This window comes from Humulus lupulus, chromosome 5 (genome assembly GCF_963169125.1).
Source record: "Humulus lupulus chromosome 5, drHumLupu1.1, whole genome shotgun sequence".
In the NCBI taxonomy this organism is placed as follows: Eukaryota; Viridiplantae; Streptophyta; class Magnoliopsida; order Rosales; family Cannabaceae; genus Humulus; species Humulus lupulus.
In genome coordinates, this window is record NC_084797.1 from 226,859,063 (window position 1) to 226,872,692 (window position 13,630).

Genomic DNA, 13,630 nt, shown 5'->3' on the forward strand with positions numbered 1-13,630 from the left:
AATGAAAGAATAATAAGAACAAAAAATGCTTTTCTCTCTCACTATACTCTCCACACTTAATTCCACAGTCTGATGATTTTTTCCTACATTTGGCTCTCTATATATAATGGAAATATGACCCAAAATGTGTTAAAATCATGTACTAAAGAGTGGGAAAAATGACTGCAAAATTGGTGCAAAGTGGGACAAGTGCAGCAATAAAGGAGACACACTGGCCACGTGTCACGCACCGATTGGCTCGACAGTGGAGTGCGTCGCACGTGGGAGACAGCAGCAGGCGAGTGGGACAGGTGGCGGGATCGGGGTTGGCTCGGCAGCTGGTGCGTCAGGCGGCGTGGCAGGCGACTCTGGCTCGGCTGGTTGCTGAAGACTTTGGGCCTGGGCCGTTTTGGGCCTAATTTTGTCAAAAATGCCATTTTCTTCATGATTTCTTCAATTTTAATTCTTTCTTTCTTCTTTCTTTTTCTTTGTGTCAAAATACATTTTATTTTCTGAAAATTAACCATAAATTAAATTAAAATTAATATTTTTAAATATAAAATATATGACAATAAATCCATGAAAATATTAATTAAAACTTGATTAATTTTAAACTTAAAGACTAATAACTTTTGAACACTAATCAATGATTTGGGTTTGTGAGTTTTAAGGCAATTCATAGTTTTATGGGTTGAATGAGATTTTGTTGTATTTGAATGTATTTTTATGATTTGTTCCATTGGTTGAAGAATGAAAAAAAAATATAGGTAAGGATGAACAGGACAAGAAGAAGTCAGTGAGGAAAGAAAAGAAAGAAAAAAGGAAAGAAAAATAAATAAATAAATAAATTAATAAGAAAATAGATTTTATAATACTCATCTTAATTTTTTTATTTTAAAATTAGATTTTTAATAAAGTTTATTTATTTTTTCAAAATTTAAATGAATGTTTATTTTTTATAATATTTTTTTATTTTAAATTATACATGTGACATTGATGTGATAATGCCACATTAACCATTCGTCAGCCATTTAGGACAAAAACTAACAGAAGATCCATGTTTCAGTAACTTATATAGTTCGAGAGAATTTTTAACAGCGTGAGCATAATATGATAGTTAAAAAATGCAAATTATTTTGTTGGATATGTATATTTGGTTTTGAGTTATTATGGAGTGGAGTGTGGTAACAATAAGTGAGATGAAGTTGGTGTTGTTGGTGATGTGTATGTGTGATGACACAAATGGAATCAGAAATCAGAATATAATGGAATTGGACTCACTCACTCAGTACGGCACACTACACACACTACTGAGTCTGAAAATTGTAAGGTCACTGTTTACTACACTTACTGCCCAATTTCTTGTGTTGTGTTGGGTCACACAACAAAGAATCCAAAGCCAAACCCTAAACCCTAACCCTAACCCTACATACTTACTACATTCACATCACTCCCCACTCATTATTGACCAAATTTCAACACACTTATTATTATTTGCATTTATATTTTTTCTGAATTCATTTCATCAAATCTCAGCTACCTGAAATATCTAGCATTTATATGTATGTATGTACTCTCTATAATTTGTATTGTCGTATCAACTTACTTCCCACAAACACGAGACATGTCTCTCTCGAATCAATGCTACAAACAAATAAAAAATAAAGACAATATATTACCATGTATTTATGCCACAAAATTAAATAAATAAATAAATAAAACTTTCATATCTTATCTCAACAAACAAAACTCTGATGAACACATTTATTATTATTAATTTTTTACAAAGAACATATATACTATAATGGAAATAAACTGAATCATTGAAATATATAGAAATCAAATATATGACAAGCATATCAGCTAAATATATATGGATAGCAAATTATAGCTTTATTTCCAACTTATTTTATTGTAGTATTTTTTTTTCTTTTCATATTCTGATATTATTATTTCATGCGCATCAAATAATTAATTTAAATTATATACGGTTTGCAATTTTGTAGAACTATAGTTTTGTCCAAATTGAATGCTTTTATAAATTGTGATTAAGTTGATGAATAAATTATTGATGATTATCATCACTATGGTTAAAAAAATTATTCCATAGTACTCTATTTACTCAATTAAAACACCATTTAAAAGAATAGTTTAGTCGAGTTGAACACTAGTAAAGTAAAATTTAGCAAGATAAATGCATTATTTATACTCTATTTGAAAGGATATTTTTATAAAATAATATTCACCCATTACTCATATTTTATTTTGTCATTTAGGAAAAATAAAATATGGAGTCATGAGTTGTCTCTATTTTGGAATTTTTTTTTTGAAAAGTGGAAAAAATAAAATTGATAAAGGAAAATAAAAATAAAAATTGGGTTTTCAAAATTTAAGAACAGAAACCCATAAAAAGTCAACATCTCACTGTGTGATTGTGTCATTTCGTGTTGACTTTATCTCAATTAGGAAAAATAACAAGCTTGGCCTTATTGGCTTTTGTCAATCAATTTCTTCAAAAACCTTCCCCCAAAAAACTTGTCCTTTCCACACCAAAAGGAACCCAATGCCATAATTCATGAATACCCAAAATAAACTATAATGATCAATTTTATAATTTTTGCCAAATTAATTGAAATGATTAATGGTTTCTCAATTATAGCACTTACTATGGCTTGATTTTTAAAATTTACTGATTATGTTTTTTTTTTTATATTAAGGCCTTGTTTAAATCTTTGATTTTAGTAAGAAAAAAATTTATTAGGAGAAATAGAAGAGAAAAAAATGAAAGAAAATGTCTTCTACAGATTTGAGATAGATTTTTTTTTAATATTTTATTTTTTTGTAGATATTTATAATTGTTGTAAATTTTAAAAGATTATACTACATTTAAATTTAAATTTTTCTATTTTTTGATTCAATCCAAATATAAAAAAATAGAATCTTTTATATATTTTTTCCTCTTAAAATTCAGGTCCATTGAGAGATTTGAATTTGGGTCTCATTTTTGTAATAAAGAAGTGTAGTATATTATGCTATGTTTATGACCATATCAATTAGGTTTTTTAAACCTTTAATTTTTAACAATATAGATTGTTGTGCTAAGAGCACTCCTAATAGATGCTCTATTTCATCTTTTAAAATATCCCCAAAACACATTTTTTTTATTTTACCTCTAAGTTTTATATTATACCATACATCAGCTTTTCTATATATTTCTTTACATCATTTAAATATTATATTTTTAAATATATTTTATTAATTAAAGTAAAATAAAATAATTAAAAAAAAAGAAATAATAAATATATATACTAAATGGGAGAGAGAAAGCTTATAAAGAAAAATAATAATATGAAAATATTATATAAAGGATATGTAAATGTAGATTTAGATTAATTGGAGTTTGTGCATAACTATTATAAATATATGTATAAAGGAACTGATGTAATATGTTTTTGTGAGGTTTAGCTAAATATTATAGAGAAGTATATTACAAAATACACCACTAAAATATATATTTTTTATAATTTATCTCAAGCTTTTATATTATACCATACATCAGCTTCTCTATTTTTTTTTCTACATCATTTAAATATTATATTTTTTAAAAATATTTTATTTATTTTAAAAAATAAAATAATTAAATATAATAGTATCACACTCATATATATATATATACAAAAGTTTATAAAAAAATAATAAAATATTTATAGCTTGATGAATAGTGTTTCACTACATATAGAGAAATACTATTCATTTAGGTAAAAAAAATATAACTTTACATCACTCATTGGAAAACTATTTAACAATTTTTTTTCTATGTTATAAAAAATTAGACATTTTACCTTCTTCATTGTGCTTTAACAAAAAAAATATATTTTTTTAATAGAGAATACATGTTAGCATTTGAATGTCTAGAAAATTATTTTTCCAATTTAATTTATAATTTTTTTTTACATAATTTTCATGATGCATTACATATTGTACGACTTTGTTTTAATTTAATAAGAAGAAATACAATAAAAAATTGAGCACAGATTGCCAAATTGATTGACAAATGGTAGTTTATTATTTACTAATATTTATGACATATTTGTCGTGCTTTACTCATTATTTTTTTTGTCATTTAAGCCATCACACTATTTAAGTTAATTTCTCAAAGTAATTTTTTTGTTTGACAAATTCTCAAAGTAATTTATTACATTGGAATTAACTACTAATATTTCATTGGACCATTTTTTTTTCTTCTATTGTCATTGTAATAGAAGGCAGTTAACAAATTCTATTTATGGTGAGAAATTTTTTTTTTTGTGTCAAATCTTACAAAAAAAATAAAAATAAATAAAATACATTTAAGTAAGATTTTGGACAACAATTACTGAATTTTGTAACCCACTTTATCCAAAAGAAAAAAAATAAAAATAAAAAAGTCGAAATTACCTTAATACCCTTCATCATCCAAGTGGCAAAATCGCACAATTTTTTGAATTCTTCCGCTTGGGTCCACCAAGACACAACAAACGAATACAACCGTTATAAGGGTATCATCGTAAATAAATCCAACTTCCAATGGCAATATAAAGAAGCGCCGAAATTTCAGAGTCCTCCGACGACACAGTCTCGTCCCCCGATAAACTCAGCTCGGAAAACGATAACACTTGCTCCTCACTTAAACGACAGTCGAATTCTCCATTACCCTTCAAATTACATTCCTACCCTTCTCTCCCGTTCAAAATCATGACCCAAAACCTCCACACCCACCTCGCCATTCACTCCAAACTCGAGGGGTAGTTTCGTAATTTAACATAAAATAATATATTTTCAAAAACTTCCTTGCTCCAAAAAAAAAAAAAAACTCTCTCCTTGTATACTACAAAACGAAAAAGGGTAGTGGTGTGGTTGTGTGTATCGTTACTTTCGTGTCGCTCTAATAGGACTTGTACTGTGTGCTGTGCGTAGTTGTACCTTCGGTTTTGAGCGTTTTTTTTAAAGCTTTGGCTGTTGTACATTGCGGCGTTCTAGGCCTCTGTTAACCGGAGCTCTGGTTTTCCGATTTAGGGTTTCATCGCCTCCGATTCGGAGTTCCTTCTCTGTTTGATTGGAGGAGATTCATGGTGGTGTTTCGTTCACGTGACGCTCCGGCATTGTAGAGAGAGAAAGCGGAGGAGAGTGATTTAGAGAGAGAGTGAGAGATAGTGTTTGCGAGAATGGAAATGGAAGAAGATATGGAGGTTGAAGCTGAACCAGTGTTTGAAGCTCATGAAATCGACCTCGAGTACGAGTTTGATGCTGTACGGTTCTTTGATTTCACTCGGGAGGAGACTCATGCCGAGGCTTGTGAAGCTGAGTTGTGGTTCGAGTCCGCTAAGAGCTACCCGCCTTCTCGTGAGTCTTCAGAGCTTCTTGCTTTTCCCATTGTGTTGATTCTTACTTTTATGTGATTGCTTACCTTTGCTGTGTAATGACTACAAATTTGACTACTTTTTCTTGGCGTCATGCTTAGTTTTCCTGCATTTTTCATTTTCATTTTTATTTTTTCTGTTTTAGCTTTTGTGGCGAAGTTGGTTCTTGGAGAGGATGTTTTCCTGGGAAATGTGAACGTTTCACCAAAATCAGATAGAGAGAATCCGAGTTCTTCACTCTATGGCGGTTATCATGTTGGTGGAGATAAAGAAATTTGTGCAAATGACGTATATAATGGAGGTAATATGGATGATTATAGATGCTTACCTGAAAAAACCCAGTTGATCTCTGAAATTTATTGTTTATTCTATGTACCAGATTATGAAGCATTGCAAAGAGGGATCTTTGGTAATTTACAGAAAGTTTTGAATCAACCACATGGGTTATCTACAGGTGATCTAGTTAATGCTATGGGCTATGTACCAGATTATTAAGCTAGCTGATAGTTTAAAGTTATCATTACATTTAAGTTGTTATTTTACTAAACCCAACTACAATCTAGATGAAAGCATTATTTTCTAGCACCACATTTATTAAGTTAAATTATGTCAGTTCTTTCGTGATATTCATCTGCCATGAGTTTAATTACCCAAGTCATAAAGAAATACTGACAAGTCTACTTGACCAAATGTCAAAACATAATAAATTTTGTATGTTTTTGCTCTACAGGATTATACAATCACTTATCAAGTAGCAAACCAAAAGGTAAAACTAACGCGAGGGTCAAAGCATCTTGCAATAGGAGCTCAACTTTAATGAAGCCAACAGCAAGTCAGCTGGCTAAGCAAAATCGACCTGCTCAAGTTGGTAGTTCCAGGTACTTTCTTCACATCAAGTGTGATTATAGCTGCATTCAATTCCTTAATCCTCAGGGTGTTTATGATCAAGGAAACATTGAAGGTCAATTTCTTTTATAATTTGGTATTGTTGCTTTTTAGATTTCAGATGCTACCACTTCAAAACAATGAGAAGAGCTTATGTAGCTCTTCTGGAGTAGAAAATCAGGCTCCTAAGAGGCAAAAGTTAGATGGAGGTCAGTTACGCAAGGTACGGAGTGTCTCATTAGTATTTGTGCCTGGTATATGGATTCTATGATTGACGAAGTGAAATTTATTCACACGTGATATAGAAATTTATTTGTAAAATTAAGATTGGAGCTGGCTCTTTTTTTTTTTTTCTCATTTTAGGTCACTGATGGAAAGCAGCAAACTACTTTTGTCCACAAGGCTCCTAAAAAGGTAAGTTTCGCCACAAATTATATTTGCTACATAAACAGTTGAACTTTTTTTACATATCCAGAATGTCTTGCAGCAGGATGAAATCACTGATAAAAATGCTGTACATGCCAAGTTGCGGCTTACTATACCAAGAGAGCCTGAACTTGTTACGGCACACAGAGCACAAAGGACAAGGTCAGTATGTTTATATACCGTATCTTGTGGTGCAGAACACCTGCTCTAGCATGTGGTGAAATTAATACATTTCGGTATCAGGCCTAGGAGTGGAACAGAAATTGACCAAGCGACATCAACTGTTCGTAGATTTAAAGCGCGGCCGTTCAACAAAAAAGTTTGTACCTGCATTGTAATTGAGTTTGAATCTGAAAATTCTATGCTTTTACTTGTTAGTGTAGCTTACGTCTTTATTGCAGATCTTCGAAGCTCCTTCATTGCCACTTCCAAAACGGAGTACCCCAAAATTGCCAGAGTTTCACGTAAGCGTTTGTACTTTTTTCCTGTGTCTTTTGCAAATAATTTTTCACATTCTAATCTAGCGAGGCTACCCTTAGAAGTAAATAAAGGACTAGCATTAGCTACTCTATGTATAGATTTTGCTACTCAGATCCCTGTCTCATGGATTTTAGGAGTTTCGCCTGAAGACGATGGACAGGGCTATGCAAAACGCATCTTCAAATTCTGTCTCAAATCATTGCAATGAATCTGACAAGGTTATTTGCTAATTAAAGTAAAAGAAGTTTCTCTTTGTTAGTTTGACTGAGTGATGAGTGCAAATTTGTAATAGCCACAAGTATGGAAAACTTTATAATGTAATAAATTAATTACAGGGGCATGACAAAACCAGTACTTCCAGTGTTGTGGAAAATGGAAGAAGGGATTTCAGAAGGTAACAAGAGAGTTTTTTATTTATTTGTTCTTTTAAAGAAAAATTTACAAACTAAATGAAAAAAATGGAGATGCTCCATCTATCTTGTGCAATTGTTTGCCACACAATAAAATAATACTTTCATATTGCCATGCTTTGCTTAGACCAATTGCCACTGAAGTTCAAAAACAAGATGGAGAGGCAATGCATAGATTCAAAGCTCTTCCTCTTAATAAAAAGGTGATATGTTATAACATTTGTTGATATTCTTTGATTGTTTCTAGCAATTACTAAATAGTTTATTGTATATCTCAATGCAGATATTTTCTAGTAAAGGAGACCTTGGTATTTTTCGGAACAACAAGCGAGAAACAACAGTACCCATGGTAGTTCAAAGCTATTTATCTCTTTTTAATCATTCTTTGTTTGGCTTTCTTATTTCAAGATGTTTCTGAACTGGTATCATGTTTTGAAACATATAGGAATTTAACTTCCATACCGAGAAGAGAATTCAGCATAATCCACCGCCAACAGATCTTTTTAGTAAGGTAAAACTTGATAAATTGAATTTTTCCGTGTCCATCTTTTCTTTGGTATCCAAGTTTTATGTCATATAAAACATTAATATGGACAATAATTTTAATTTATTTTATTGTTCTATAAATCCAGCTTTCTCTGACATCTGAACTCCAGCCGAATAATGGATCTCAGTTAAAAGTGCCCTGGTCCAATTTTTTATCTGGAAAGGTTATCATTGCTTCACTTAATTTTTCTTAGATAAACATCACATTTTATAATCTCACTTTGCACCGTGCTGAGTTTAATCGTATTTTTTTGGCACAAGGGCTCAAAAGAAAATAGATTTGACTCTTTCAAGACAGAACATAAGGTAAACATAAGGTACCCTAGGTTTTCCTTGCAAATTTATGAAATCATGACTCCTTTTTCTCTTCCGTCCTCACAAATTTTCCAATCTATGCTGCCTATGTTCTTTTGTCTTTTGTCGTATGTGATGCATGTAGTCCCATATTCTACAGGTAGCAGCAGATCCCATGACCGAAAAACCTTCAAACTTTAGTCGAAAGCAGATCCCATGTGGGACTGATGGATGCATCTCTGACCTGGGTGGTAAATTGCAGACGAGGTATGCTATTTGAATGAAAATATTGCACGTTTAGTACTAAATTTCTTATCTTTATGAGTTAAAACAAAACAATCATAATATTCAAATACACACAGGAGCTTTGGTATCCGCTGAGGGTGTCAAAGGGGTCAGAGTCAGATTTGTATTTTATTCTATAGCTGCTGGACAAAAGATTGGAATACAATACATGCAGTAGTGATAATACATTGCAGAACAACTCAATGAAAAATCGCTCTGCTGTTCGTTGTACATGGAAATTGACGGGAAGTCCACATCGTCTTACCTTAGACATACATAGTTGGAACTAGTTTTTTGAATTTTCCAAAGTTCCAAAGTTGTAGGTTTCAGTTCAAATTCAATAATATGTTGAAAGGCCGGTGTTGTACAGCCATTGAAAAGGCCACCTTACCCTCATAGCTTCTTTAATCTTTTTCTTTCTACCATCTTGGCATGAAATTGATCAGAGTTGGTTCAGTTCAGAAATATACAAAGTAGTCTTTGCTTCTCTCCCTATGTTTTTTCTATAAAATAGAAGATCTGCAGCCATTTCTTATTTCTAATCTGTGTTTTGTTCACAAGATAAACATAAAATCACGGTTAATAAGTTTAGTACATTAGACTTCTTCAAACTAATCTTCTTCATTACAAAAAATGTTAAACCTTGCACTATAATGTGAAAGTTGCAAATATAACTGTCATATATGACTAGGGGTGGCAATTCGTGTTCATGGGTCGTGTTTGTGTCGTGTCGATGCCCCTGTATTATAGGAAAATGTCGAACCCAAACTTGACCCATGTATTAATCGTGTTGAAAACTAAAGCCCAAATCTTACCTGTTTATAAACGGCTTGACCCAACAAAACCCATGTAACCACTTTATATAAAGTTCGTGTTAAATTTGGGTCAATTTATCTGTCAATTAACATATTTATGACACGTTTAACACATTTATAATATATTTATGACACATTTAACACGTTAAATATAAACAAATTAGTATATTTCCAAATTATGCGCCTATTTTAAATACAAAAATATGATAAATAAAAGTGTAATTTTAAACTGGTCATTAACACGTCAATTTCGTGTTAAACATGTTAACCCGAACCCGACCTGTTTATTAAACAGGTTAGATGGGTCAACCAAAAAATGACCCAAACCTATTTAAAATAAACTCAAACCGATTAACTTCGTGCGAATTTCGAGTCGTGTTATCCCGCCGATCTTATATCTAGCAATTCCCTAGGATTGTTTTCACAAATTTATAATTTTATTTGGTATATGAAATCAAATAACAGAGTGTGGACTTCTTTCTTCTGAGAGCTTATTTCATCTGGTTGTTTTGGGGATCAACAGTGTCTGCTTCACAATCCTTGTTCCGTGAGTTGTGTTTGGTGAGAGCATGTTTTGTCCAGCGTTTGATATCATAAGCTTTTTTGAAGGGTTTCTTGTCTTTGTTAATTCTTTTGTTTGTTATTACAATTGCCAAGTCATTTTGGAAACAATGTGCGCCAAACGAAGGCGTGAAGAAGAGTGGAAACAAGTAACACCGAAACCATTGCCGATGACATGAAAGAAAGGGTTATCGCGAGGCCCTTGCTTGGAATCGAAGGTACCTCTTCTGCATACTTGATGCAAACCACTGAGGCAGTTGTCATCGGAAAGGTGTAAAACCACCATGCCACTGAAAACCTGCAAATGTGACGACGCACTGGTTATCTCTTTGTTCCCATCAAAACAACTATGTTCGTATAGCCAAGTACAGTATGTTATCTGTCCAGACAAATAACTTAGAACTAACTCAAGGACAAAGTGATTGTTAGTCACTTTTTGAGCAAATGGTGCTTAATAAGTAAAAGTTACATAGTTTGAGTTGGGCTAATTATCAGGTTATGCAATTTTTCTGTTAAATTAGAGATGAATTAGATAGTGCTAAAAGTAACAGTAACTGATACATAAATCATTGATTAGTGAGAGTTTCATATGAGAAGTAAGGCTTAATTATTACCTAAACCCTGTGAAGAAGTTGATCCGTACAGCTAGTGAAAAGTAGAGAAACAGAGCTATGAAAAGATAGGTCCTGGAACATCCATCGAACTCTCCATAAATGGTTCGCCAAGTAAAACTGGCAGCCGAGGGAGCAGCTATAAACATAGAGTAAACCGGGTGTAGCTCCTTAGGCAAAGCCTCACTTGTTGGCAACCTCTGATATAAAGTGACAAACACCACAAGATAATGAGCAAAACCAACTGCCCACAAGAACTTGGCAGGCTCGTTCCACCCCACCTTGGAAGCTAGTACAGCTCCAACGAAGTTTCCCACTACAGATAAATGAGTTGAGGGGTTCACAACCTTGCATAGCCTTCTCTTGCCCCCTGAAAGCCACTGGCCATAGATTTTTATCTCAAGAAAGAAGTAAGGCCCCATGAAAGTGCACCAAACGGCAGGGTGAAGTGTTTTAGGGGATAACATTGGTGGGACACTGATGGCTAAGAACATGCATACCACCCATGGAGCAAAAAAGAAGTTTACTCGAACCGGGTGGAAGTATTCTCTTTTGACAGCTTCGAAGTAGAATATGCATTTGAGAATGTAAGTGAAAGAGACTAAGACCAGAACAGCTAGAGCTAAGAGCCAAATGGCAAGGTTTATGAAAGGGCTTATGTGGAGAAATTTGATTGCAGGGCTTGCTGCCAAGGCTCTCCATAAAACAGCTTGGCTACTTAGGCTCTCCATAACACCCAATTGGAAATCGAAGTAGAAATGGCCATTTTTCGTCTTTGGGTAGAAGAATGTCCTCATTATCCTGCCAAACACAAATATAAGCATTAAATTGTTAATTTATTGACTTATCTTGTGTTTTCTCATGCTTATAACTACCAACTACTTCTTTTCTTTTCTTTCAGCAAGTTTTATTTTGCCCAAGTAAAAAAGGATTCAGGTGGTGCTAATTTCGTCACCACACCCTTCCACTTTTTAAGCAATTTCAAATACCATCAACTTATTTTAGGGGTTTCAACTGGATCTTATCATGGATTCCCATCCACGAAGGATGGACCACGCATGAATGACTCAGATACATTAACAATAAATGTTGGAGACTCAAACTTCTAATCCAACAAAAAAGAGCATCTAGAAAACAAGTCCCTACCACTCACTATACCACATGGTTGATAGTTTTCTCTTAATAAGTTGCTAAATATGATTACAATTACTCAATTTTCAACTAGTCATTGACAAGTAAAACTTTTTGATCACGTATCACTTAACATGGTCCTAATATACAAACTATAATTAACTACTTTATAATAAGAAGAGTTGTCTATTTTTGGTGTATGCTAATATTATTAATATTACCTTGACTTGGTCGAGCTCAGGTCCTCTAAGCGCTGCAAAGTATCTCCCAACAGGAACACTTTCATTAACAGACTCATCATTCTCTTCAACTGAGCCTTCTATCTTATGAGACTGATCAATCTCTCTCTGATCTTTCCTCAATGGCAACAAAGAGTTCTGCTTATTAAGAGTGGATTTAGTTTTGAACATACTAAAGTCTCCCTTTCTTCCTTCGAGTCCAATCCTATTCACTGAGTCAAAACCTCCAAAGCTCCTTCCACTTCTGGGAAGTGATGACCTCATCTTCTCATCTTTAGCCTTAGATAATTCTTTGTTAAGCACAGAAAAACCAGTCTCAAGTGAAACTTGTCTACTAAAACTAATCCTAGGATTTCTCTTCATATCTCTAACTCAAATCGGCCTATTTACACACCTATTATTCTCAGCTGCTCTCTCAATCGTACCAGAAGTTATTTCCTCTTCTTTTACTTCAGGCAAAACTTCATGAACATCAACATAGTGTGTTTGATGAGAACTCGAAGCTGGGGTTGGCCTTTTGTCCATTGTTTTTTCTTCTTCACTTAAGGCCTTATGTAAAATGAAACAATATATTGATGAGTTTTTATATATACAAAGATTTATGTATGATATTTGATTGGATTGCATGTTTGTTCGTCCGTGTCTTAGGCATCACAAAAAGTGTGAAAACTACGTACTAAGGGTGGCTAAGATCTTAATTGATTAGGTTGTTGGTTGGTTTAATGATATTGTGGCAAGTGACACGCCAGTACTTTCTTCTTGAGAAAAAAGATGGTTTTTGGAGGGATTTCCCGTGAGGGAAATGAGTGGAGGAAAAGTCTCGAAGGAAGGATATGAAGGGAAATGCACTTATAGAAATATAGGCTTTTATTTCGTTTTTTACACATAGAATATAAAAAAACTGAAATAAAAGCCTTTCAATGAGGTTTTACTTCGTTTTTGGAAATTGTAGTACATAAAAATAAGTTATTACTTCGGTTTCTTAAAAAAATTAAGTTAAAATAGAAAATAGACAAGAGCCATGTTTGGTTTGCACACTATATTGGGGCTTTTTACTTCGGTTTTTATGAAAAAACCGAAGTAAAAAGTGGAGCAAACCAAACGCGGCCCTGAAAGCTTTTACTTCGGTTCTTATATAAAAACCAAAGTAGAAAGGGTACTTTCTTTCTACTTCGGTTCTTATATAAAAACCGAAGTAGAAATGGTACTAACTACTTCGGTTCTTATATAAAAACCGAAGTAGAAATGATACTTTCTACTTCGGTTTTTATATAAGAGCCGAAGTAAAAGAGTTTTACCCTTAATATATAGCTCTTGCGCCTCATTCGTCTCTCTGAAGCAAAAATCTCAAACGCCAAACCCAGAAAACCTCCATTGTTATTGTGCTCCCACGAGGGTTTCACTAAATATACTATTTTTTTAATGTTTTTTTTTTACCATTTGAAACTATTTTTCTTACTTAAAAACATAAATATTAGTTCCATTTTTATTTTTGAGGGAGAAAATAAATACTTTGGGTGTGGGTATTTTTAGGGTTCGAAAATGAGTGTTGTTATTGGACTTTGACTA

The 13,630-nt window shown here is 32.9% G+C and overlaps 1 protein-coding gene and 1 pseudogene across 5 annotated transcripts; one reads left to right on the forward strand and one right to left on the reverse strand.

The window, feature by feature from the left end:
• Window positions 1-4,389: 4,389 nt before the first annotated feature.
• On the forward strand, window positions 4,390-9,192 carry LOC133778287 (protein TPX2-like). 5 transcript variants are annotated; one of them, XR_009869078.1, is made up of 18 exons: window positions 4,390-5,361; window positions 5,524-5,679; window positions 5,758-5,832; window positions 6,109-6,256; window positions 6,378-6,486; window positions 6,627-6,677; window positions 6,751-6,851; window positions 6,933-7,008; window positions 7,091-7,153; window positions 7,304-7,387; window positions 7,505-7,563; window positions 7,707-7,782; window positions 7,863-7,928; window positions 8,025-8,090; window positions 8,212-8,289; window positions 8,387-8,442; window positions 8,580-8,686; window positions 8,782-9,192. XR_009869078.1 is itself a non-coding variant. In XM_062218168.1 (18 exons), exons 1-18 carry the CDS (start codon window positions 5,184-5,186, stop codon window positions 8,798-8,800), a joined length of 1,554 nt encoding a protein of 517 aa, XP_062074152.1. In that variant the 5' UTR covers window positions 4,396-5,183; the 3' UTR covers window positions 8,801-9,192. The 5 variants fall into 5 exon arrangements, 3 of the variants coding, with proteins under 3 accessions (XP_062074153.1, XP_062074152.1, XP_062074151.1); XR_009869079.1 differs by having other exon boundaries at window positions 8,397-8,431; XM_062218168.1 differs by having other exon boundaries at window positions 4,396-5,361; window positions 6,754-6,851; window positions 8,387-8,431.
• Window positions 9,193-9,696: 504 nt separating this feature from the next.
• LOC133778288 (guard cell S-type anion channel SLAC1-like) lies at window positions 9,697-12,677 on the reverse strand (annotated as a pseudogene).
• Between the last annotated feature and the right edge of the window lie 953 nt (window positions 12,678-13,630).

Bases quoted from the DNA above. Each gene is read 5' to 3' on its own strand.
- LOC133778287 (XM_062218167.1), top strand. From the start codon at position 5,184: ATGGAAATGGAAGAAGATATGGAGGTTGAAGCTGAACCAGTGTTTGAA. The intron at 5,833-6,108 runs GTGATCTAGTTA...TTTGCTCTACAG, and splicing joins ACCACATGGGTTATCTACAG to GATTATACAATCACTTATCA. The intron at 7,009-7,090 runs GTTTGTACCTGC...TCTTTATTGCAG, and splicing joins CGCGGCCGTTCAACAAAAAA to ATCTTCGAAGCTCCTTCATT.